Source organism: Rana temporaria, chromosome 3, assembly GCF_905171775.1.
Source record: "Rana temporaria chromosome 3, aRanTem1.1, whole genome shotgun sequence".
Lineage (NCBI taxonomy): Eukaryota > Metazoa > Chordata > Amphibia > Anura > Ranidae > Rana > Rana temporaria.
In genome coordinates, this window is record NC_053491.1 from 121,275,168 (window position 1) to 121,302,834 (window position 27,667).

The 27,667-nt window shown below is 43.6% G+C and overlaps 1 protein-coding gene across 1 annotated transcript in view; it reads left to right on the top strand.

Annotated features, from left to right (window-relative positions):
* Positions 1-17,073: 17,073 nt before the first annotated feature.
* The window catches only part of TAF3 (TATA-box binding protein associated factor 3), a 138,152-nt gene continuing 127,558 nt past the window's right edge, over positions 17,074-27,667 (top strand). The window contains exons 1-2 of the mRNA XM_040343351.1: positions 17,074-17,418; positions 22,078-22,320. Coding sequence (XP_040199285.1) covers positions 17,253-17,418; positions 22,078-22,320 — 409 coding nt within the window. The 5' untranslated portion in view covers positions 17,074-17,252. The remainder of the gene's footprint in view (positions 17,419-22,077; positions 22,321-27,667) is intronic.

Sequence of the window (27,667 nt, forward strand, 5' to 3'; positions counted from 1 at the left end):
GTGCAGTTTCCTGGCTGATGAATGCAAATGTTCCTCCAGTACTTTTTTTTGATAACATACAGCATTTATCTTGCCATCAATTTTGATCAAAATTCCTGTGCCTTTATAGCTCACACATCCCCAAAACATCAGCCATCCACCTCCGTGTTTCACAGTAGGAATGGTGTACCTTTCATTATAAGCCCATATTTCTTCAAGTGCCTCCTTATTGTACATCTTGAAAATGTTTTCAGAGGGTCCCGTATTTCACCTGAAGTTATTTGTGGGTTTTTCTTTGCATCCCGAACAATTTTCCTGGCAGCAATATCTATTGGTCTACCTGACCGTGGTTTGGTTTCAGCAGAACCCCTCATTTTCCACTTCCTGATTAGAGTTTGAACACTGCTGATTGGCACTCTCAATTCTCCATCGATCGGCTTGGGTACAACCTGCCTGTCGGATTTTTCAACATGGGATTACTGCCAGATTACTGCATGCACATTTTTGATGCATTCTGGTGCGTTCTTTCCCGTTTTTTTTTTTCATCTCAATTGAGGACACGTGTTCCGGTGCTTACAAGGTTTATTCCATACAGAAAAAATGCAACATGTTCTACTTTTGTGCACTGCACTGGTGTGATCTAGGGCAATTGGAATCCATGTTGAACACTGTCCATATGTTTGCACAATAAAGATGCACTAGACTGCACCTAATGTGAACCAGCCCTAAGCCTAGGTTCACACTGATGTGGGTTTGAAATCGTGCGAGTTCAGCTGAACTTGCAGGATTTCAAACTGGCAATGCAGTCCGACTTTGGGGGCGATTTGACAGACAGCTGTGTGGGTTCATGCACAGATGTCTATTCACATTGCCCACAAAGTCGCCAAAAGTAGTACAGGAACTACTTTTGGGAATCGGTGCGGCGGTGCCCCAATTTGGACGGTGTCATTGTCCGCAATAGCCGCCGATTTGGCCTCAATGTGAACATGGGCTTAAAGAGATTCAACAATTAGATTGTAAAGTGTGTTGCAAGCTTTAGACCATTGGAAGTTGTCCCCTCACCACAAATGCAATGAATTGTTTAGGTTTGTCCTCATATTACAACGTTTTCGTAATTCTGAAGGAGATTGTACAATCAGAGTATAGTGTATGGCAAGCTTTACATTTTTTCAATTGCTCCTTAATGGTTTTCTCGGTGACATCAGTACCAACATAAAGGTAATTTTACCTGATGGGCGCGCAGACCGCATACAAATTTGACAGCCTCAGTCGAATCCTTTGCCACTCCATCCAAAACAAAAAAAAATAAAAGTTACAACCATTTAATTTAATTTCTAAATCTAAAACTAAAAAAGAATAAGTAAATCGGACACTACAGAGATTATCTAGTCTACAAAAAACAGGGACAAAACAACAAACACCTAAGTTGGATTCTGATTCCATTTATATTGTAATTTTTATCCACTTCTTAATTTGTTATGGCTTGATCTGCTCACCCCCCATCCCCCCCCCCCTTGCCTTACCCCCTCCTTCCCAACCTCCCCACATGAACCATCATACAATAAGTTACTAGAGTCAAGCCAATGGGACCATATTTTATTAAATTTTGGGGGACTCCTCTATGTTTATATGCTAGTCTTTCTCTTTTTAGTATTTAATTTATTTTGTCACCCCATTGTTTATAAGTTGGTGGGGTAGTGGTAATCTTCTTTTTTTTTTTTTTTTTTTTTTTTAATATTGCTTTTTATTTATTTTTATTTACCCAGCAATTGACAATGTAGCTATCAAACAACAGAAGAAAAAATGAACAGTGTACAGACAATGTAAAACCACAAAGTAATATTTCTTACTCCTAATTCCCCTTAGTCTAGCCCCTATTTACCCAAGCATACAACTTTTGTGGAGTATAGTGCGTTCTATGTAAAATAAAAAGCTGGGTCAATTGCTGAGATGGTGAAATAGATACCTCAGGTAGGATTTCCATAGCCCGTATCCATTCTTCTTCATTAAGAGCTATCAAATCTTTTTGCCAATGGATAAGACTATTCGCCTGACCATGTGCCTTCACTGCCCCTATTTATCCTTGTTTCATAGACCGTACTGAAGTTGACTTTAGTAAAATCTCTGATGGATTATATTGTAGTTGGAATGTTTAGGTCTGACTTTGTAGTGCATGACGTATGTGAAGATACTGATAGAAGTTGCTATTTTAAAACAATCTTTCAGTATATTAAAGGGCAACAGAGTATCCCCTTCAAATAACTGATAAAGAAAAGTTAACCCAGCATTTTTCCATTCTAAAAGTTCTAGTAGTTTATTCAACTCAGATAAACAAGAATTGCCCCATATTGGCATATGTCTTGTATATAGACATGTGCATTCGTTTTCGTCCGAATGCATTTTCGTCCGCATTTCAGGTATTTTTGTTATCGTTTTAACAAACGATAACGAGAGCACAGAAAAAGAAAACCGAAAGATCCGACATAAATAAATGGTTTATTTTTGTTTTTGTTGCGGTCGAATGTGCATAACCTTAACTCTATTAGTCCAATTTTATTCTACATAAAGAGAAAAGATTCGACATTATAGAGACATGAAGAAGAGTTGACATGGAGAGAAAAGATTCGACATAGAGAGAAAAGATTATACACAGAGACATGAAGATTCGACGAAGTAGCTAAAAACATACGATCGAGGCAAGCGGACATTTATGGTGAAATGCTCTGCCCATAGGCTATAGAATAATTCTAATGTTGGTTGACTAGTAATAATAATAATAAATATAATTATTATTAGTCATACAACATTATAATTCTATAGCTTGTAGATGGAACATTCTTTTTTTTTTTTTTAAAGATTCCGTCAAATCTTCTTAGAACATTCGACAGACGCCATAAGCCTTCAATGACAGATTTGACCTTAATTAATTTGGATTTTCAGACGAATGCATTTTTTTTTTTTTTTAAACGAAAAACGAAATAAATAAAAACAAATTTTGGGAGTAACTAAATAAATGTATTTTTCAAACTAAATTCCAAAACGAAATATTTCAGTTTGCACATGTCTACATTGTATATACCTTATGATGCGTATTTAATATGTATTGTTTCCCATAACCTATGAATTAAATTAAAGGTTGGAAACTTTCTCTTCTCATAGAATTGGTGAGAGACTATTCACTGTACTAAGGGTGATGGTTTGAATTGAGTCATTACTATATTCTGTATGGGATCTTGGTTGTCTAACTCCTCCCAACCACTCCAATGTTGAAGTTGTGCTGCTATGAAATATAGTCTTGCGTTAGGGACCGCTATTCCCCCTTTATCCTTTACCTGTTGCAGAGTTTCAAGTTTTATTCTTGGTTTTTCATATTTCCATATGAGGTCTCTAAAAGTCGCATCTATTGTCCTAAATAATTTTGATGTCAACCAGACTGGGCAGTTGTGCAGTAAGTATAACAATTGGGGCAGCCACACCATTTTCACCAGGTTAGCTCTCCCTATCATGGTCAATGGAAATTTGCACCAGGTTTTACCTTGTCTAAATTTACCTACAAGAGGGAGTATATTTTTGTCTATAGAATCATTAATATTTGGAGTGATTATTACCCCTAGATATATATTTATCCCAGTTGATCTTAAATCTTGAGAATGTTCCATAAGTATCAATAAGTGAAATGACTCTAGACAAAGAGGTATATGTGTCACCTAGAAACACTAGTGCATTGTCTACAAAGAGTGTTTTTTTCCCCCTCACCCATACATCTCCGAAACCCCACAATATCTGGAGTCACAAATAGCCTCCGCCAGGGGTTCTACAGCCAGTGCGAAAAGGAGCGGAGACAGGGGACAGCCCTGCCTTGTTCCTCTTTTCAACAAAGAGGGTAGTGAAGTAGATCCATTAATCTGTACTCTTGCAATCGGTTCACTATATAGCAGTTGTATCCACTTTGTAAATCTCGGTGCTATTCCAAAGTGTTTTAGGCAGGTCCATAAGAAGTCCCACTCTATACTATCAAATGCTTTGGTCGCATCCAAAGACATAATAGCTCTGGTTCCTGTAGTATCTATAAGTAAATGTAAATTTAAAAATAATCGTCTAATATTATTAGCTGCTGATCTGTTAGGGATAAATCCTGGCTGGTCACAATGTACTAATTTGCCAATGCACTTTGAAAGTCTGATTGTTATTACCTTTGCCAGAAGTTTAACATCTGATGTCAGCAGTGGAATTGGGTGATGCGCATCGGGCCTAGTTGGATCTTTACCTGGTTTCAGAATTTAAATAATCACTGCTTCATTAATTGAAGGGGGCAAAGACCCCACCTCGAAGGCATGATTGAAAACTGCCAGCAGATCAGGTAGTAGCACATCTCCATATATTTTATAACTTTCCCCTGGTAGATCATCCAATCCAGGAGATTTATTATTGGATAAATTGGCTGCTGCATTTCTCAACTCTTCCAGTGTTAATGGTCTCTCCAACATCTCTCTAATCATCTAGTAACATTGGCAAATTAATAGACTGCTCGTGTACAGAAGACTGAATTTTCGTTATAAAAGATGAATAACACTGTGCCTTTTTCACAGAGGCCAATATATGTCCTTTTCCTTCTCCATCCTCAAAATAAGGTTGCTGCAAGGAAAAACTTTTGTTTTCTGCTTCCTTTATAGCTACTTGTGCATATTTTTCTTGGCTATGTATCCATTGTGTTTGAGTAACTTTGTTGGGGTTAATTACGTATAATGCTTCAGCTTGCTTCATACTATTGGCCAGAGTTTTTTCCCATTTTCTAAATTGCTTCTTTTTTTTTTATATATATATATATTTGTGAAATAAGGAGGCCTCTAAGATAAGCTTTTTTGTGCATCCCAATAGGATTAAGGGCGAGGCAGTTATTGTGTTTATTTGCTGAAAGGTGGTGAGCTCTAATTTAATGTCCTGTGGAGGGAAGAGTGAAATCCAATAAGGATTCACCTTCCATAATTTGTCCCCCATATTAGTCCAAAAAAGAAAATATAAGACCAGAGGAGAGTGATCTGATATACCTCTGGCTTCATATTTAATCTCGCAAAGATATGGTAATAGAGAGTGGGAACCTAATGCCAGATCTATTCTGGATAAAGTTTTATGTGTACTCGAAAAACATGAGAATTGCCTACTTGTTGGATTTCGCAATCTCCAAAAATCAAGCGTCCCCATTTCCGCTATGTATTTAGCAGAAGCCGTAGACCCTTGCTAATCGGGTAGATAAAATTTGTCCATTGATGGAGCCATAAAATTATTAAAGTCCCCTGTTAATAGCCATAGGCTATCTTATTTATCAGATACAAACACAATAAATTCCTTCAATATTTCCGGAGTGTAGGGCGGTGCAATATAAATATTCGCCAACACACACTTAAACCAATAAACAGTGCAAAAAAATATATCGACCCCTATTATCCTTCTTAACCTGCCTATATTGTAAATCAATTGTATTAGCTATGAGTATAGATACTCCTCTGGAGTATGTGTATGTCGAATGAAATTGAGTGTTAAACTGTTTTTTCTTTAAATAGTGTAAAGTATGAGGAAGTAAATGAGTTTGGTGGAGGCAGATTATAGATGGTAGAAATGTCGTCAATGACGTAAAGATAGCTTGCCGCTTGGACGGGGTACCCAGACCTCTAACATTCCATGAGATTTTTACATCCCTCTGAGGGGTCATAAGGCAATATTACCATACATTTCAACTCCGTTTATAGTCAAATTACAAGCTATATCCATAATTTGATGACCACATGTTCACAAGAAAGAAAATATTTGGACAGCCACACTCCTGGAAAAGATTCCTGAATTGTCCTTTAATGGTAAAATGGAATACACTACAATCCACAGCAAAATGGTGAAAATGTTACTCCCGATACGACAAACCCCGCCACCATGGTTGAGGCGGCGGTGGTAAAATCGTTGGAAGCGCTGACATTTTTGCTTTTTCGCGGTCCCAAGGCCCCATACTCATTGACCCCCTCCATGCGCACCATGCTTCGTGCTTGGGGGGGCGGGACTTAGGATTGAAAGATACCCTAAAAATGCACTCTCTCCAGCTGCCCCCTTGTGGTTGAACCCCACCCTTGAGCACATTTACAAACTGCCTGAACTCCACGCTTGGACCAAATTTGGTGTAAAAACAGTGGCCCAGGTGGTCTCCAATCAGTCTCTGGCCCCACTCCCCAAACTGATTTCAGACTTCAACATCCCGCGGAGTTATTTTTTTTAGATATTTACAACTCTCCCATGCCTTCGGTCGTCGGTTCTCCCCCTCAGATCGTCCAGTCCTCATTAGAGACCCTCCTCAGGTCAGGGTGTGCAGACAAACCCACCTCGCGACTGTACTCTCACTTAATAATGACCTCCCTCCCTGCTCTGGAAAAACTCAGAAACAAATGGCTACACGACATTCCTGACTTTGACAATGACGATTGGGACGACATATGGGACTTCCCTTCCAGATCCCTGGTCTCCCTAATACAGTTCAAGATGGCTCACCGCGCATACTTTACCCCGCACAGGTTGCACAAAATGAACCCCGCCTCCCCCCCGGGGTGTTGGCATTGTGGTACAGTACCAGGTGACTTTACCCCAATTTTTTGGACCTGCCCAGCCATTGTCGATTACTGGAAGGAGATATTACGGGTCATTACGCAGATCACCACTATATCGCTTCAACCCTCCATAGCAGTGTGTATATTAGGTCTCATAGAACAACTGATTCCCACTGTGGCAGGTCGCACTCTGGTCGGCTTGCTTCTCTTTTATGCCCGCAAGGCCATAGCCCTTAGCTGGCGTAAACCTACTCCTCCTCTCTCCAAGCAATTGGTCAACAACAGCCTGCCTCTTTACAAAGATTGCTATGCTAATAGGGGTTGCCCTTAAAAATATGATAAGGTTTGGTCCAAATGGCTAGCGGATCCTTCCACAGCCACAGACCCAAACTCCACTTAATTCTTTGTTCCCTGCTGTTGTATAGGATTCTACGACTGTAATATATCATGTGTCTCTGAGCTGCAGGGGTTTTTTTGTCCTCCTTTTTTTTTTTTTTTTTTGCCTGGAAGTTGTCCTTCTACTCGTGAATGATGGCCCGCTGAGACCATTGTGATGACTTGAGCTCCCCACCTTATTTTATGTAACCAGATTGCCTCGAATCATATTTCTGTATGTACCTTAGCCAATTTTTGTCATGACCAATGTCTGTTGTTTTCTTCTTTTTGTTGGATGTTTTAAAATTCAATAAACAGATTTACAAAAAAAAAAAAAAAATGGTGAAAATGGGATACACAGCTGATATTTCGCACTGATACTCAGTGCTTACTCATAGTATCAGTGCGAAACGTCAGCTGTGTATACCGTTTTGACCTTTTTGCTGTGGATTGTAGTGTATTCCATTTTACCATTAAAGGACAATTCAGGAATCTTTTCCAGGAGTGCTGCTGTCCAAATATTTTCTTTTTTGTTTTCCACATGGTCACAAGGTAGGGAGATAATGGGAAGAGATAGAGAGGGAAAGGCAAGGGAGCAGATTGGAAGCCGGAGCAAAGGTATAAGGTTAATGGACTAATGTCTAATGGAAGGTGTACACAAACTAACATATAAGACAAGGACAAACAAACAAACACACAAACAAGAACATAAAAACATCCATACATAGATAACAAACTCAAATACAAAGACAGACAAACCCACACATATAAACATTCATAGGGGCTATATGAGCAAAGGGACCCCAAAAATAGAGTCCACCCTGACCCCCTTATTTCTACAAATTTCCTTCCTTCTTACTTACTGCCCTCCCATTCCAACTCCCAGCTCATATTATGAAAAAAAGAGGAAGTCTTATTTTAAAGAATTAATTTGGCTGTGGATAATTGTCCAGCCATTAAATCACTAAAAAAAATAAAAAATAACTTAGAGTTAGTTTGGTTGGTTGCGGATTCAGCCCTTGAGTCACTGAATCTGGTGATGTAAAGAAGAAAGTATTATCTTGAGTCTTTACTCTGAGCCTAGCTGTAAAAAGCAGGGCATAGGTCAATTCCATTTGCCTTAGGCAACACTTTACTTCCATGAATCCTGCCTTTGACACTGAACATTTGCTGAGAAGTCAGGGAAAAAAACGTATCTTTGATCCCTCAATCCTTATGTCTACTAGTCGTCTTGCTCTTTGCAGTACCATATCTCTGTCTTTATAATTCAACATTTTCAAAATAAAAGAGTTTCTGAGCCTTTAAAGCAGTGGTTCTCAACCGTTCTAGTGCCATGACCCCTTGATACATTTTCCAAAGTTGTGGGGACCCCCAACAGTAAAATTATTTTCGTAGCGTGGGTTGTCAGCACCCAAGGCAAGCCAAGTAATTTTCGCCCCTAACCCACAGACATTTAGTGCTCCCTGAGTCCTTTCCACAGTATTAAAATCCCTTATAATACATTTCAGAATGTACCACTCTTTCTATTTGTTCTCCTTTCTTTCCCTTTTATCTCTCTCTATCCTAATACCTTTTTTTTGTTCTCCCATCCCTCTCTCTAGCCTTCTTTCTAGTTCTTTCTATTATTATTCCTCCCCCTTTTTTCTTTGTTCCTCCCCCTCTTTTTCTCTTCTTTCCATGTATTCTCTATTTGTATTCCTTCTCTTACTCCTTGGTGGAGGGAATTAGATGAGTGGCAGTGCTGGTGGGAGGTGGGATCAGTGGCATTGCTGGGGGGGGGGAGTGTTCTGATCGGCCAACTTAGGCTCAAGGTCTTCTGCTGATCTGAGAACTGTAGTGGGGACTTTTAATGGCAACTCTAATCACAGGTAGTGTTGCTGCGTTTCTGTCTCGGTCGTGAAAAGGCTGGGAGAGAGGTGCGGGCTTCAGGAACAGCCCAGGATTTGGTGACCCCTGGCAAATTGCCATTCGACCCCTGAGGGGGTCCTGACCCCCAGGTTGAGAACCACTGCTTTAAATGGTCTCTGTCTGGTTCAGTAGGAATCACAATCATGGTAAAGACTGCTGACCTGACAGTTGTGCAGAAAACCATCATTGACACCCTCCATAATGAGGGAAAGCCTCAAAAGGTAATGTGGAAGGAAAAAGTGTGGAAGAAAAAGGTGCACAAGCAGCAGGGATGACCGCAGCCTGGAGAGGATTGTTAGGAAAAGGCCATTCAAAAGTGTTGGGGACTTTCACAAGGAGTGGACTGAGGCTGGAGTCAGTGCATCAAGAGCCACCACACACAGATGGATCCTGGACATGGGCTTCAAATGTCGTATTCCTCTTGTCAAGCCACTCCTGAACAACAAACAACGTCAAAAGCATCTTACCTGGGATAAAGAAAAACAGACCTGGTCTGGTGCTCAGTGGTCCAAAGTCCTCTTTCCAAAACATTTGACAAAAAAAATTACTTAAAAAAACTCACCATGCCTCTTACTAAACACATTGGACTGTCTACTTTTCAAAAGGGGGTAATCTGGGGGAATTATACATTTTCAAATATACAGGTGCATCTCATAAAATTTGAATATCATCAAAAAGTTCATTTATTTTAGTAACTCAATTCAAAAAGCGAAACTTATAATTATATATATGCCTTATTACACACATGGTTATATATTTCAAGTATTTTTTTTCTTTTAAAATTGATGATTATGGCTTACAGCTAGTGAAAACCCCAAATTTTGTATCTCAGAAAATTTGAATATTATATAAGACCAATAAAAAAAAAAAAGATTTTTAATACAGAACTGTTGTCTTATTGAAAAGTATGTCTGTGTACAGTATAGTATGCACTCAATTCTTGATTGGGGCTCCCTTTGCCTGAATTACTGCATTAATGTGGCATGCTGAGGTGTTATGATAGCGGCCTTCAGCTCATCTGCATTGTTGGGTCTGGTGTCTCTCATCGTACTCTTTACAATGCCCCACAGATTTTCTATGGGGTTTTGGCCAGGCAAGTTTGCTTGCCAATCAAACACATTTAAACCAGGTATTGGTACTTTTGCCAATGTGGGCAGTTGCCAAGTCCTGCTGAAAAATGAAACCAGCATCTCCATAAAGCTGGTCAGCAGAGGGAAGCATGAAGTGCACTATAATTTCTTGGTAGAGGCCCATGCTGACTTCGGACTTGATAAAACACAGAAGACCAACACCAGCAGATGACATGGCTCCCCAAATCATCACTAGTGTTGCTCACGAATATTCGTATTGCGAATATTCGGCTCGAATATGGCATATTCGAGTATTCGCAATATATTTCGAATTTTGCGGTGAATATTCGCGATTCCGAATATTCGCATTTTTTCAATTTTATTTTTAAAACAGATCACATCCTATCGACGTCTAAAAGCATTGCTGGTATGATTAGAGACCCTGGGCCGAGTAGCTAAGCTGAGGCGATCCTTTTATGTTGCCGAATTGAAAAAAAAAAAATTGCGAATTTTCGCTAATGCGAATGCGAAAATGATTGCGAATTTTCGATAACTGTGGTAGGAGAACTCTGATTGTCTCTGATGCAAAAGGGGGGGGCTTTGTGTATGTTTCTGTTATGAATATTTGTATGTTTGATATTATTTTTTTTTGTAAGAAGGAAAAAATTGCGCATACCTTAAAAAAAGGGGAGAATACAGCAGCAACTCAAAAATGTTATACAACATAAATTAATACAAGACAGAAAATGGAGTCGCTCTACAAGAATAAAAAATATGTCTAGTGACAAGACATGTGGGCAAATTATAAAATAAGCAAGCGCAAATAACTTGTGAAATACACAGTGAAACAAATATATAAAGAAATATATTCCCAATAATAGAAAAATAATCTTTCATAAAAATGTCTTTGATATGTGAAGTGAAAAAAAGTCCAAAGCATGCAGCATGAACGTGTTCAATCTTCAAGGTGTTTGATTGACAAACGGCTGTGACAGATGGATAGAGTAAAGAATCACCACCAATGCAAAACACTTTTTATTTTCTATTGTAAAATATCAAGAATATTCTGAGCCAATCAGAGTGCTCCTTCCGCATTTGCTGAATATTCGCAATTATTTTGTATTGTAAAATATCAAGAATATTCTGAGCCAATCAGAGTGCTCCTTCCGCATTTGCCGAATATTCGCAATTATTTTGTATTGTAAAATATCAAGAATATTCTGAGCCAATCAGAGTGCTCCTTCCGCATTTGCCGAATATTCGCAATTATTTTGTATTGTAAAATATCAAGAATATTCTGAGCCAATCAGAGTGCTCCTTCCGCATTTGCCGAATATTCGCAATTATTTTGTATTGTAAAATAGCAAGAATATTCTGAGCCAATCAGAGTGCTCCTTCCGCATTTGCCGAATATTCGCAATTATTTTGTATTGTAAAATATCAAGAATATTCTGAGCCAATCAGAGTGCTCCTACAGCATTTGCCGAATATTCGCAATTATTTTGTATTGTAAAATATCACGAATATTCTGAGCCAATCAGAGTGCTCCTACAGCATTTGTCGAAATTGCGCAGTAAATATCGCATTCGCATTTTGCGAAATTTCGAAAAAATATCAAGAATATTCTGAGCCAATCAGAGTGCTCCTACCGCAGTTATCGAAATTTCGCAATTATTTTCGCATTCGCAATAGCGAAAATTCGCAATCATTTCATTTCGATAAAATATCACGAATATTCGAATTTAGCGAATATATCTCAAATATTCGACTATATATTCGAGATATATCGCGAAATCGAATATGGCGTATTCTGCTCAACACTAATCATCACTGACTGTGGAAACTTCACACTGGACCTCATGCAACTTGGATTCTGTGCCTCTCCACTCTTCCTCTAGATTCTGGGACCGTGATGATTTGGGGGAGCCATATCATATGCTGGTGTTGGTCCACTGTGTTTTAGCAAGTCCAAAGTGTGTGTGGTTGGTTTAGTTATGATTCAAAATTTGGACAAAATTTTCGTTCTTCGAAGTCAGATGTATCCGAATCACAACCGTAACAAAATTTCAACAAATCCAAAATAAATTATAACAAAACAACAACTTCATTTATATGACAAGACGTAAACCACGCTGTGTATGTCTAAGTATTCATGTGTGGCCCCGTAGCACCTGGCTTGCTGGGGTGGGGGGCACATGCAGAAGAGGAGGAGCATAGAAAACCAACGGAGAACACATATCGCTCTGTGCAAAAGCATTGCGCAGATAAGTATAAAAGCTTTTATATTATTAACACTTTAACCACCAGCCAACCGCTCACAGTAAATAATATTGCAGGCGATATGGGCACAATGTGATTTGTGGAGGGTGGTGTGCTATTCATGTATCTCGGTTCTCCTGCGGGGGAATCGAGCCTGTTTAGTTACCAGTATATGCCGTTACTGGGGGTTCTTCTAATGGGGAATGATCTGGGTATGTCCACCTATTATTTATAGGGGATCAATTTTTTAGGCCTATATATGTTTTTGATATAGCTTATAGCTTTAATACATTTGTAGTTAACTCTTTAGGGTGTGCAGCGGTCTGTTTCTTTTTTATTTTTGGTTATATTCTATATTAGATTGCACCCCCCGATAACATCGGTGAGTACTGCAGCTTTCATAACATGGTGGGATTACCATATTCTCTCTTTTTTTTTTTTTTTACAATCACATACCTGTAGGTTGGCACTATCTTGCGCCCATGCCATGAATGGACACAGCACGAGTTTGTCAGCAGATTTCAGCCAATCGGCTGTGTATAATCACACACACAGAGTTCTCTGTTTACAAACACACAGAACTATGTGTGCTTAGGAACAGTGGTCTGGCTGTTTCTTCTCCCTGAAAAGCAGGGAGAAAAAAAAAAGCCAGAACAGAAAGTAAAAGCTGCACACAGTTAACCCCTTCTTAGCCAGTGTCATTAGTGTACAGTATTATCATTGTATTAGTGTCACTATAGTAAGGTGACCAGATTTTTTTAATGAAATCTGGGGACATATTTTTTTTTTACTAGTAATGGCGGCAATCAGCGACTCTCTGCCCATCGCCGCCGCCACCACCCGCCTCACAGCCTGTCAAGTCTTACTCTCTGGGCCCCAGCTACTACTGGGTGGGGAGCGGAGGAAGATCACTCTGCCAGGGAAGGCAAGGAGATAAGCACGCAAGCGGCTGGTCGGAACTTGAGCCAAGGCAGGAGAAAATGCGAGCGGAGCTGAATGGGCATGCACCGGAAATTGAAGAAATATTCCCTCCGCTCCGACCAGCACATGATCATCAGAAAGGGGCACAGATCGTGGAAAAAAATACACTCCCCCTAAGCTAGTAGGAGGGGCAGAGCGGGGGTGTGTAATTCAGATTTATTTATTTTTTATTCTGCACTAACTGTCTTTGAAATTGCCCCAGCCCCTGTTCAAATCCAATCCGGGGAAAAACTTGGTTCGGGGACAGTGTCCTCAATCCGGGGACTGTCCCTGGAAACTGGGGATGTCTGATCACCCTACACTACAGACATCAGTGTCCTTCACCCTATCACAGTCCCACTGTACTGGTCCCTGTCTGCTGATTCCCACAGAGCAGGCAGATGTCTGGTCCCTGTCCACTAAGCAGACAGATGTCTGGTCCCTGTCCGCTGATCCCCGCTGAGCAGACAGATGTCTGGTCCCTGTCCGCTGATCCCCGCTGAGCAGGCAGAGGTCTGGTCCCTGTCCACTGATCGCCACTGAGCAGGCAGACGGCTAATCCCTGTCCACTGATCCCCGCATAGCAGGCAGACGGCTGGTCCCTGTCCGCTGATCCCTTCTGAGCAGGCAGAGGTCTGGTCCATGTCCACTGATCCCCACTGAGCAGGCAGACGACTGGTTCCTGTCCACTGATCCCCGCTGAGCAGGCAGAGGGCTGGTCCCTGTCTGCTGATCCCCGCTGAGCAGGCAGATGGCTGGTCCCTGTCCCCTGATCTCCGCTGAGCAAGCAGGCAGCTGGTTCCTGTCCCCTGATCTCCGCTGAGCAGGCAGGTGGCTGGTTCCTGTCCCCTGATCTCCGCTGAGCAGGCAGGTGGCTGGTTCCTGTCCCCTGATCTCCGCTGAGCAGGCAGATGGCTGGTCCCTGTCCGCTATTCCCCACTGAGCAGGCAGGCAGCTGGTTCCTGTCCGCTAAGCAGGCAGATGTCTGGTCCCTGTCCGCTGATCCCCACTGAGCAGGCAGACGGCTGGTTCCTGTCTGCTGATCCCCACAGAGCAGACAGATGGCTGGTCCCTGTCCCCTGATCCCCGCTGAGCAGGCAGATGGCTGGTCCCTGTAGCCTGATCCCCACAGAGCAGACAGACAGCTGGTCTCTGTCTGTTGATCCCCACAGAGCAGACAGACAGCTGGTCCCTGTCTACTGCTGAGCAGACAGATGGCTAGTCCCTGTTCCCTGCTGAGCAGGCAGAGGGCTGGTCCCTGTCCGCCGATCTCCACAGAGCAGACAGAGGGCTGATCCCCACAGAGCAGATAGACGGCTGGTCCTAGTCCCCTGATCCCCGCTGAGCAGGCAGATGGCTGGTCCCTGTCCGCTATTCCCCACTGAGCAGGAAGGCAGCTGGTTCCTGTCCGCTGAGCAGGCAGACGGCTGGTCCCTGTCCGCTGAGCAGGTAGATGGCTGGTCCCTAGCCGCTGATCCCCACAGAGTAGACAGATGGCTGGTCCCTGTCCCCATATGAGGCAGACGGCTGGTCCCTGTCCGCTGATCCCCACAGAGCAGACAGATGGCTGGTCTCTGTCCCCTGATCCCCACAGAGCAGATAGACGGCTGGTCCCAGTCCCCTGATCCCCGCTGAGCAGGCATATGGCTGGTCCCTGTCCGCTATTCCCCACTGAGCAGGAAGGCAGCTGGTTCCTGTCCGCTGAGCAGGCAGATGGCTGGTCCCTGTCCGCTGATCCCCGCTGAGCAGGCAGACGGCTGGTCCCTGGCCGCTGATCCCCACAGAGTAGACAGACGGCTGGTCCCTGTCCCCATATGAGGCAGACGGCTGGTCCCTGTCCGCTGATCCCCACAGAGCAGATGGCTGGTCCCTGTCCCCATATCAGGCAGACGGCTGGTCCCTGTCAGCTGATCCCCACAGAGCAGACAGATGGCTGGTCTCTGTCCGCTGATCCCCGTTGAGCAGGCAGACGGCTGGTCCCTGTCCGCTGATCCCCACAGTGCAGACAGACGGCTGGTCCCTGTCCCCTGATGAGCAGGCAGACCGCTGGACCCTGTCCGCTGATCCCCACAGAGCAGACGGCTGGTCCCTGTCCCCTGATCCCCGCTGAGCAGGCAGACGGTTGGTCCCTGTCCGCTGATTCCCACAGTGCAGACAGATGGCTGGTCCCTGTCCCCTGATCCCCGCTGAGCAGGCAGATGGCTGGTCCCTGTCCCCTGATCCCCACAGAGCAGACAAATGGCTGGTCCCTGTCCGCTGATCCCCACAGAGCAGACAGATGGCTGGTCCCTGTCCGCTATTCCCCACTGAGCAGGAAGGCAGCTGGTTCCTGTCCGCTGAGCAGGCAGACGGCTGGTCCCTGTCCCCTGATCCCTGCTGAGCAGGCAAACGGTTGGTCCCTGTCCGCTAATTCCCACAGTGCAGACAGATGGCTGGTCCCTGTCCCCTGATCCCCACTGAGCAGGCAGATGGCTGGTCCCTGTCCCCTGATCCCCACAGAGCAGACAAACGGCTGGTCCCTGTCCGCTGATCCCCACAGAGCAGACAAACGGCTGGTCCCTGTCCGCTGATCCCCACTGAGCAGGCAGATGGCTGGTCTCTGTCCGCTATTCCCCACTAAGCAGGCAGGCAGCTGGTTCCTCTCCGCTGAGCAGGCAGATGGCTGGTCCCTGTCCGCTGATCCCCGCTGAGCAGACAGACGGTTTGTCCCTGTCCCCTGCTGAGCAGGCGGACGGCCCATCTGAACTGATCAATGGATGGGGAACGGATCCCCCTCTGTGTTTTTAGCAGACAGAATAGGATGTCAGTGGGTGTCATCAGACATTGGGTCTCCTCTATGGAGCGGTGGGTGTCAATCAGTCCGCCTGTGTAAAGTAAGGTGACCAGATTTTTAAAATGAAATCCGGGGACATATTTTTTCTTTACTAGTAATGGCAACAATCAGCACTCTCTGCCCGTCGCCGCCCACCTCACAGCCTCTCAAGTCTTACTCTTCAGGCCCCGGCTACTACTGGATGGGGAGCGGAGGAAGATCACTCTGCCAGGGAAGGCAAGGAGATAGGCAGGTGGCTGGCCAGGATTTTAGCCAAGGCAGAAGAACATGCAAGCGAAGCTGAATGGGCATGCGCCCGAAACTGAAGAAATATTCCCTCCGCTCCGACCAGCACATGATCACCAGAAAGGGGCACAGATAATGGGAAAAATACAAACCCCATATGCTAGTAGGCACGGCGGAGCGGTTTGTAATTACAATTTTTTTTATTTTAATTCTGCAATGACTGTCTTTGAAATTGCCCCTGCCCCCTATTAAATCCAATCTGGGGACAAAACCAGGGACAGACTTGGTCTGGGGACAGTTTCCTCAATCAGGGGACTGTCCCCTGAAACTGGGGATGTCTGGTCACCCTAGTGTAAAGGGGCTCTAGGGTCAATATTTTTTGAAAGATTTTACTGCTAAAACCCAAAAGAAAGATTGGTCTGTCTAAAAAAAAAAAACACTGTTTAGGTTCAGAGCTACATGACTGAGTAATTATTTTGTCAAACTATCACCGCTCTGAGAACTGGGCTGGTAATGAAGAGAGATTAGACTGGCACACAAGTAGTTAAGCTTTGAAAATGAAACCTAGAAGCTGATTGGTTAGTGTGCGCATCTGCCCCAGTTCTGGTGTTATCAGGCCACTTCAGCCTATAGGTAGGAGAAAATGGGGAAAGGTTTCTGTCAGGGAGAGGGTTAACTAGCAGCAGACATTCTATGAGTATGACCCTCGGTAATACAGGGACTCAGTAATACGCCATACCCGCCACTCTATGTATAATGAAGCAATGGGAAGGACGCAGTACTTCTCCTCATCACCCAATCACCTCTCCGCCTCTCTATAACCCCGCCTTCCGCTGGAAATGGCTGATCGCCGAGCTCGAATTCACAACCGGAAGTAGCCCGATCGAGCCGCTCTGCGATGGATTGGTGCGGCCTGCAGCTTCAGCTCAGCGACGAGGGGAGGGAAGGCCAAGATGGCGGCAGGAGTGAGAGCGCGGAAGGGGCCGTGCGGATAATCGAGGGAGAAACGGAGATCCCGAGGCTCCTGGACGTGTGATGGGAGCGGGATAAATCGGGATGTGTGAGAGCTACTCGCGCTCGCTCCTGCGGGTGTCTGTGGCGCAGATCTGCCAGGCTCTGGGCTGGGATTCCGTGCAGGTGACCGCCTGCGACCTCCTAACCGATGTGCTGCACCGGTACTTGCAGCAGCTGTGCCGGGGGTCTCACCGCTACTCCGAGCTGTGTGAGTATCTACCGGACCGGGAAATGGGGCTGTAGGGGGAGGAAGGGGAGAGGTCATGGGGTACTTGGACATCCTCCATGCGGATCCGTGTGACAGCTGTGATTACAGAACCGGAGCCTGGTCTTGGGGTGTCCGGGGAGGAGGAGAAACCCGGGGCTCACCGGGGAGAGAGCTTTGTGCAGACTGGGTGGATGTCAACAAACACACGTGTATGTGTGGGAGAGACAGGATGGGTTGTGTTATCTCCATCCATCAGATCCCCTCCTCCGGACACACATCTGATATATATCTCTGAGAAGTCTGTCCTATTGGGGGGCTGTGTGTGTGTGTGTGTGTCATCTCCATCCATCAGATCCCCTCCTCAGGACACACATCTGATATATATCTCTGAGAAGTCTGTCCTATTGGGGGGCTGTGTGTGTGTGTGTGTGTCATCTCCATCCATCAGATCCCCTCTGCAGGACACACATCTGATATATATCTCTGAGAAGTCTGTCCTATGGGGGGGCTGTGTGTGTGTCATCTCCATCCATCAGATCCCCTCCTCCGGACACACATCTGATATATATCTCTGAGAAGTCTGTCCTATGGGGGGGCTGTGTCATCTCCATCCATCAGATTCCCCTCCTCAGGACACACATCTGATATATATCTCTGAGAAGTCTGTCCTATTGGGGGGCTGTGTGTGTGTGTGTGTCATCTCCATCCATCAGATCCCCTCTGCAGGACACACATCTGATATATATCTCTGAGAAGTCTGTCCTATTGGGGGGCTGTGTGTGTGTGTGTGTGTCATCTCCATCCATCAGATCCCCTCTGCAGGACACACATCTGATATATATCTCTGAGAAGTCTGTCCTATGGGGGGGCTGTGTGTGTGTCATCTCCATCCATCAGATCCCCTCCTCCGGACACACATCTGATATATATCTCTGAGAAGTCTGTCCTATGGGGGGGCTGTGTGTGTGTCATCTCCATCCATCAGATTCCCCTCCTCAGGACACACATCTGATATATATCTCTGAGAAGTCTGTCCTATTGGTGGCTGTGTGTGTGTGTGTCATCTCCATCCATCAGATCCCCTCCTCAGGACACACATCTGATCTATATTTCTGAGAAGTCTGTCCTATGGGGGGCTGTGTGTCATCTCCATCCATCAGATCCCCTCCTCAGGACACACATCTGATATATATCTCTGAGAAGTCTGTCCTGTTGGGGGTGTGTGTGTGTCATCTCCATCCATCAGATCCCTTCCTCAGGACACACATCTGATATATATCTCTGAGAAGTCTGTCCTATTGGGGGTGTGTGTGTGTGTGTCATCTCCATCCCTCAGATCGCCTCCTCAGCACAAACATCTTATATATGTCTCTGATAGGCTGGTCCTAGTAGATCATCAACAGTGTATTGGGAGCCCTGTGATCAGACACTTCCCTGTCCCCTGGTCTGCAGAGCTTAATATTTTTAAGGAGAAGCATGACCAAAGCTTTTTTTGCTCATCCTTCTCTTGTGGGTCACAGGAGTGCACTTACTTTTGCTCTCCTGTAATCCAAAAATCAGATGACAGTAAGATATTGCCTGATATCAGCTGGTGTCACATAGCTGCTCCAGACTATGTGTGTGTGTGTGTGTGTGTGTGTATGTATGTATGTATGTATGTATGTATGTATATATATTATAATAATATTACAAAACTACCTCAGTGATGCTGGCATTAACAGGTTAGCCTAAATGTATCTAAAAACGTAACAATCAGCACAAGGGACATATGTTGCAGTTAATATGATGTAGAAGGTGTGGGGGGTGGTGGCGCTGTCTCAACTGGAGGCTGTACGTACCAGAAAATTGGTACTAAATGAACTTTTATCAGACCCAATGGAGCTACCTCAAATAGGTCTAGGTGTGGAAAAAGTAAAAGTGCCTCAGTGAAGTGCTCAGAGAGAACCCGAGTATTATGGTATGTACCAGAGTGATGTATTGTACAAAATATGACTAACAGTCAAAAGTGATGTAAAATATCATGGGTCCATAAAAGAAACAATAATGCAATAAAGTGCAAAATAATATATATGTATAAATATATAAAGCGGCCTCGCTTTATACATATATATTATTTTGCACTTTATTGCATTATTGTTTCTTTTATGGACCCATGATATTTTACATCACTTTTGACTGTTAGTCATATTTTGTACAATACATCACTCTGGTACATACCATAATACTCGGGTTCTCTCTGAGCACTTCACTGAGGCACTTTTACTTTTTCCACACCTAGACCTATTTGAGGTAGCTCCATTGGGTCTGATAAAAGTTCATTTAGTACCAATTTTCTGGTACGTACAGCCTCCAGTTGAGACAGCGCCACCACCCCCCACACCTTCTACATATTCTCTCTGTGTCCCCTAGGGGATTACATATCGGGGGGGCTGCAGTCTCATCCTATATATATACATATCTCCCAATTTCCTGATTTTTATTTATACACACACCTCATTCTTTGCCATTTATCTCCATCTACTGGTTCTCTAAGCGCAGTTCCCCACTTTACTTTAGTTAATATGATGTGTCCCTTGTACTGCTTCTTCGACTCTTCATCTGTCCTACAGCTTCTGTGAATGGCGGTGGAAGACTTGTAGATGGCATCTTCATTTGGCTGTAAAGGATAGAAGTGTTTTTTATTGTGCTTAAAAGTGTGGCCAGTGCCAGGAGCAGAGGGTTTTGTGTACCTGGCGCCTAAAAGTTGTGTTGTATGTAACTGCCAAGACTGCAGGTATACCCTGACTGACCGTGTATTAATGATTACATTGTAATAGTTACAGTTAGGCCCCTTTCACCGGGGCGGACTCCCTATTGATCAGCAGGGTATCCGTCCGCTGATCAGAGCAGTGTGTGCGGATGACTGGTCTGTGCCCGCTGAGTTTATGAGAACATGGACTTAGCCCGCTCTGCTCTATGGGCACCTGGGAGTAAATGGACTCTTCTCTACTCTGATCCATCTGCCTAGATGGAAGATGACACATCTCCCTTTGTTTTTTTTGTAGTGGACCAGAGGTACCCCCCCCCCCCCCCCCTCCTGCTGGTTCATAGGGGTGAATGGACTGTCCACTCGGGTCGGCCTGAATAACAGACCTGGTCGGCCCCATTGTGTGAAAGGGGTCATACTGGTTACAGTGTCTGTTTTTAATTAAAATCAATCAGTAAAAACTAAATTAAACCTGCCACTGTTTACTTGTTTCAGCAGACAAGATGGGTAATAAAAGGGGCTAGTATAGTGTTTTAGTTGGTGGTGTTGAATAGTACACCAGACATATACACTCACTGGCTACTTTTATTAGGTACACCTTGCTAGTACCGGGTCTGACCCCCCTTTGCCTTAATTCTTTGTGGCATAGATTCAGTTGGAAACATTCCTCTAGAGATTTTGGTCTATATTGACATAATAACATTACGCAGTTGCTGCAGATTTGTCGGTTGCACATTCATGATAAAAATCTCCTGTTCCACCACATCCCAAAGGTGCTCTATTGGATTGAGATCTGGTGACTGTGGAGGTCATTGGAGTACAGTGACCTCATTGTCATGTCCAAGAAACCAGTGGTGAGATGATTTGAGCTTTGTGACATGGTGCATTATCCTGCTGGAAGTAGCCACCAGAAGATGGGTACACTGGAGTCATAAAGGCCACACAAAATATTGACACTTTGGGCCAAATTTGGACATTTTCACTTGGGTGTGTACTCGCTTTTGTTGCCAGCGGTTTAGACATTAATGCCTGTTTGAGGGGACAGCAAAATTACACTGTTATACAAGCTGCACACTCACTACGTTACATTGTAGCAAAGTGCCATTTCTTCAGTGTTGTCACATGAAAAGATATACAAAATATTTACAAAAGGGGTGTACTCACTTTTGTGAGATACTTTATGTATGTGTGTAATAAATGTTAAATATACACTCTCTCTCACAAAAATTAAGTACACCCCTCACATTTTTGTAAATATTTTATATATCTTTTCATGTGACAACACTAAAGAAATTACACTGCTAATACCGTATTTATCGCGGTATAACGCGCACCCCTAAAGTTGCACCAAATCCTGTGGGAAAAAAAGTTTTTTTTTTTGTACTTACAGTTTTGGTGTCTTGCGGCGGCCTCGTCGGGCCCGGCGTTCGTCTGCGGCTTCGGGTGTCCTCTTTGTCGGGTTCGGCGTCCTTCTGCAGCTTCGGGTGTCCTCTTCGTCGGGTCCGGCGTCCTTCTGCGGCGTCCTCCCTGCTCGTTTCCCGCGCCGAGTTTGAATACTGCGCCGACATATACAGAGCACAGTACACTCGTGTATTGTCGGCAATGCTCGGCAACTCTCGCGCTGACGTCCTGTACGTCCAGGACGTGAGCGCGGAAGGACCCGAGACTGCCCGACTATACCCGAGTGTACTGCGCTCGGTATATGTCGGCGCAGTATTCAAAACGCGGCGCGGGTATCGCGCACCCACGATTTTGCCCTGATTTTCAGGGCAAAAAAGTGCGCGATATACGCCGATAAATACGGTATATCTATAATTTTTTTCCCCCTCTCTCTATCTCCCCTGATAGTTGTTGTTAAACCTGAAGTTGGCTTTTGTATGACCATATTCCATTGATCCCTTTTTGTTTTGTAGATGGACGGACAGACCCCGTTTTGGATGATGTAGGCCAAGCCTTCAAGCTAATGGGAGTGAATCTCCATGAACTGGAAGATTATATTCATAACATTGAACCAGTTACATTCCCTAATCAGATCCCAGCTTTTCCTGTCATCAAAAATAATGTGCTGCAGTTCCCTCCTCCCGGAAGCAAAGATGTTGAGGACCGAAAGGAATACATACCAGACTACTTACCGCTCATCGTCTCGTCACAGGAAGGTACAGTGTATAGCTTGACTTTCTCCCTTCATTTTCATTTCAATCTGTTAAGCCGTTTTTCCTTTATTTGAATCATTATATGGATCGCTGGAACCAGAACATCGACTTGGTTTATTTTTCTATATAGCCTAAATCTATAGTTTTCCGTTCTAGGGGAGCACAGGAAATGACTAAGGAGGTAATGTGTTTTTATGAGAATACCACATCCTACGATGTACACAACCTGAGCATCAATCAATAGAAGAGTGCTGTTAAAAATGATAAGCAATGTAGAAAGGGAATGTTTCCCCCTCGCCGTGTATAGTTAGGCCTCGTACATACGACCGATGAAAGCGGGCCGTTTTCATCGGTCATTTCTGCTGGGATCGTGTACACACCATCAGACCAAATTCCCCTCGGACAGAATACGCGGTGACGTAGCGGCGACGTGCGCACACCAGGAAGTTCAGTGTTTCCACGCATGCGTCGAATCACTTCGACGCATGCGTGGGATTTCGGGCCAGCGGACATGTCCGATGAGTCTTACTGACCATCGGACATGTCCGACGGACAGGCTTCCAGCGGACGCCAAGTTTCTTGGCATGCTAAGAAACTTTTGTCCGCTGGAAACCTGTCCGCTAGGCCGGAAAACTGTCCGGTAGGCCCTACACACGGTCGGACATATCCCCGAAAAATGGTCCAACGGACCAGTTTCAGCAGACATGTTCGGTCGTGTGTACAAGGCCTAAGAGATTTGTGAGGTTTTCATGTAACCATTGTAGCTAAATAGGGTACTGCCATGTTATAAATTTGAGTGAAGGCGGAAGACTTTTGGGTAGAGATTTCCCCCCAAAAAATTAAAATGGTTCAGGCCAGTCTTCACTAAGTTTTATACTGGTGGATGGATCTTTTTAGAAGAAACCGCTGCCTGGCTGGGAGACCTTACAGCAGCAGCTTACAGAGGCGGTCTGGCAGCGTGGACACGTGATTTTACAGGTGAAACTCGAAAAACTAGAATATTGTGCAAAAGTTTATTTATTTCACTAATGCAACTTAAAAAGTGAAACTAATATATGAGATAGATTAATTGCATGCAAAGCAAGATGTTCAAGCTGTGATTTGTCATAATTGTGATGATTATGGCTTACAGCTCATGAAAACCCCAAATCCACAATCTCAGAAAATTTGAATATTGTGAAAAGGTGCAATATTCTAGCCTCAAAGTGTCCCACTCTTATCAGCTAATTCAGCCATAACACCTGCAAAGGGTTCCTGAGCCTTTACATGGTCTCTGTCGGGTTCAATAGGAATCACAATCATGGGAAAAACTGCTGACCTGACAGTTGTGCAGAAAACCATGATTGACACCCTCCATAATGAGGGAAAGCCTCAAATGTAATTGCAAAAGAAATTGGATGTTCCCAAAGTGCTGCATCAAAGCACATTAATAGAAAGTTATGTGGAAGAAAAAGGTGCACAAGCAGCAGGGGAAAAAGGCCATTCAAAAGTGTTGGGGATTTTCACAAGGAGTGGACTGAGGCTGGAGTCAGCGCATCAAGAGCCACCACACACAGACAGATCCTGGACATGGGCTTCAAATATCGTATTCCTCTTGTCAAGCCACTCCTGAACAACAAACAGCAGAAGCATCTTACCTTGGCTAAAGAAAAACACACCAAGTCTGTTGCTCATCGGTCCAAAGTCCTCTTTTCTGATGAGAGCAAATTTTGCATCTGATTTGGAAACCAAGGATCCGGAGTGTGGAGGAAGAATGGAGAGGCACACTGCAAGATGCTTGAAGTCCAGTGAAAGATGAGACTGAACAATACAGAAGAGCTGAAGGCCACTATTAAAGCATCCCGGTCTTCCAAATCACTTCAGCAGTGCCACAGGCTGATGGCTTCCATGCCACGTCGCATTGAGGCAGTAATTGCTGCAAAAGGGGCCCAAACTGAGTACATATGCATGCTTATACTTTTCAAAGGTCTGATATTGTTTATGTACAATCCTTGTTTTATTGATTGCATGGAATATTCTAATTTTCTGAGATTGTGGATTTGGGGTTTTCATGACCTGTAAGCCATAATCATCACAATTATGACATCACAGCTTGAACTATCTTGCTTTGCATGTAATGAGTCCTATCTCATTACATGCAAAGGGCATGTGTGTAAATCAAAGGGCTGTGCTGTGTAAATCAAAGGATTGGATGGACAGAAATGCAAATCCTTTGTTAGAGACTGGAATGAGTAAAGGGAATATCATCACATTGTGAACCTGAATACTGGGTTATCTTTAGTGAGGACTACTATTCACCGTGGGGTCCTAGTGGATGAATGCTTTGATCTGTTCCCTAGTGGAGTTGGATATCGTTCATGCTGTTTATTATCTGATTTCTGGTAAGAGTCAGTGTTAGCCGTTGGTGGAGGTCTCCTGTCTATCAGTCATCACAACGTCTGTGGAGTTCTTTGGCACTTTCGGGAAAATATATTTTTTTTTTATCAATTTTCTGGGACTGTGTTTATTTTTTTCAGTTCAAATTTGCTTTGGTTTCTTCTTTTCATCAATTGCGGACCACTGGACCACTTATATGTTTTGCACAGATCTAGCATCATCATTTATGCTTTGCACATAACAATCATTGTGTGTATATCACATTATTATTTCACATTTTAGTTTAAAATTTAGCGCGACTCCTTCCGTGTTTATGTTTATTTGATGTTGTATGACATTTGAGACGCAGCTGTTACACTTACTGTGGTATGCGCAATTTTTTTTCTGTTTATCTAATATATTAGTTTCACCTTTTAGGTTGCATTAGTGAGATAAATGAACTTTTGCACGATATTCTAATTTTTCGAGTTTTACCTGTAAGCCTTTGGGGTAGGGGGATTTTATTTATTTTTTATAGGGAAGAGAGGGGTTCATTAACATGGATGTAAACCTAATTCCTGTGCATACAACTTGGATAAGACTTTGGCTTTGACCAGTGATAATGGGCAACTTTTGCACACAAGTTGCATTGTATAATAACATTCAGGTGAAAATTGTACCAAAGTAGTGCATGCACTGTTTTGAAGTTGCTGTGACTTTAAAGCATAGTTCCACCCAAAAGTGGAACTTCTGCTCATTTGTCACCGAGACTGGCACAAAGAAAACACTTTATCAAACTTAAAGGGATTGTAAAGGTTAATGTGTGTTTTTTTTTTTTTTTTTTTTTTTTTTTCTTCCCTAAATAGCTTCCTTTACCTTAGTGCAGTCCTCCTTCACTTACCTCATCCTTCGATTTTGCTTTTAAATGTCCTTATTTCTTCTGAGAAATCCAAACTTCCTGTACTTCTGTCTGTAACTCCACACAGTAATGCAAGGCTTTCTCCCTAGTGTGGAGAAAGCCTCTTGAGGGGGAGGGGGCGAGCAGGAGGTTCAGGACGCCCACTAACACACCTGACCCTCCTGCTCGCCCCCTCCCCCTCAAGAGGCTTTCTCCACACCAGGGAGAAAGCCTTGCATTACTGTGTGGAGTTACAGACAGAAGAACATGAAGTGAGGATTTCTAAGAAGAAATAAGGACATTTAAAAGCAAAATGGAAGGATGAGGTAAGTGAAGGAGGACTGCACTAAGGTAAAGGAAGCTGTTTAGGAATTTTTTTTTTTTTTTTACCTTTACAGCCCCTTTAAATGTGCACATTAATGAAAAAATAAGCAAGCATAACCTCCATAAGTGAATAAATCCCAACACCAGAACGGAATGCTCTGAGATAAAAACTTCTAGATCTCCACCACGAGTGCTTCAGTATGAAGATGGCCACTCACCAGAGCTGTTTGACCCCCTTTTCACAGGATGGTCAAAAAAACGCTTTGGGAACACCAGATTGGTTCCGCTAATGGCATAAATCCACTCCAATGGCCGCTCAGGAAGGTGCTAGAATGTAAAAAATGACTCCAAAGGAGACATGAATAAAAGTCTTGTAGTGTAGTAATTTTTTTTAATAAAGTAAAAACGGCAACATTGATGGCAGTTACACTCACATGTTAATAGTGCCTGGCACTAAGTGTAAACGGCGTGTATGAGTCAGCTGATCCCTGGGGGTGGCCTGCCTTCCACGTCTTGTTCCGAAGGGTAAAGCCTGATGTAGGGTATCAAATATGGACCAGGGAATGATGGATCCTCCACTCCGACAAGATGGAGGATCTGTCATTTCCGGGTCCATATTTGCTGACCTTTAAAAAAAAAAAAGTCAGCTACCAACACTGTAGCTGCTGACTTTTAATGAGGACACTTACTTGTCCTGGGAGCCTGCGTTGTCTGCCCCCTGAGGCCAATCCGTTCATTAGCTCCGGTGCAGGCGCCGCCATTGTAACTAAAGGAAACGGGCAGTGGAGCCTTCAGTCACACGCAGTGGAGCCTTCAGGCTTCATGGCCAGGTTCCTAATGAGCATGTGCGAGTCACGCAGTGGTTTCTGAATGGCCCCGTCCTCTTCTGGAACACACACAGGCCCCAGAAAGCGGCGGGGGAGCAGGATGAAATGACGCCACGGGCCGAGGTAGGATGGAAGTACACTTGGTACTTCAGAAAAGGTAAGAAACAAAAAAATTAATAACTGCCTTAAAACAAATGGTGGTCTTTCCTTTTTAAAATAAAATTGTAAAAGTGTGCGGAACTATACTTTATGTATATTTTGTAACTTTTTGTGATTTTTTTTTTTTTTTTTTTCCCTGTTACATTTTTTTTTTTTTTTTAAAGTGTATAGAATTAATAATTTTGTTGATTGTTCTGAAGGTATGTAGAAATTCATAGAGAACATGTGAGCTTATGTCTGCCTTTACTAACCCTGTAGGTAAAAACAACGTATTGTGCTAAGCTTTTAAAGCACAACCATGGGCAGATATAAAAGACACAAATGAATGTAGCTCTGTAATCCTTAAAGGGGTTGTAAACGTTCACGTTTTTTCACCTTAATGCATTCTATGCATTTTCCCACATGCTTTTGGTGGACTTTAGATGTGTTTTTTTGCTAAATTTAACCAGGCTTGGATGTTTTTCTTCATAAGGAAAGGCTTCCTGTCTTGCCACTCTCTACCCGATAGCCCAGACATATGAAGAATACGGGATATTTATGTCACATGTACCACACAGCCAGTACTTGCCAGGCGTGCATGTAGCTCCTTTTTAATGTTGTTGTTTTTGTCCTCTTGGCACTGGCAGTCTCCCTGACCAATTTTCTTGCATTTTCATAAATTTTGGAGGGATGTCCAGTTCTTGGCAATCTCACTGTTGTGCCATATTTTCTCCACTTGACGATGGACTGTGCTCCATGGTATATCTAATGTCTTTGAAATTCTTTTGTACCCTTCTCCTGACTGATG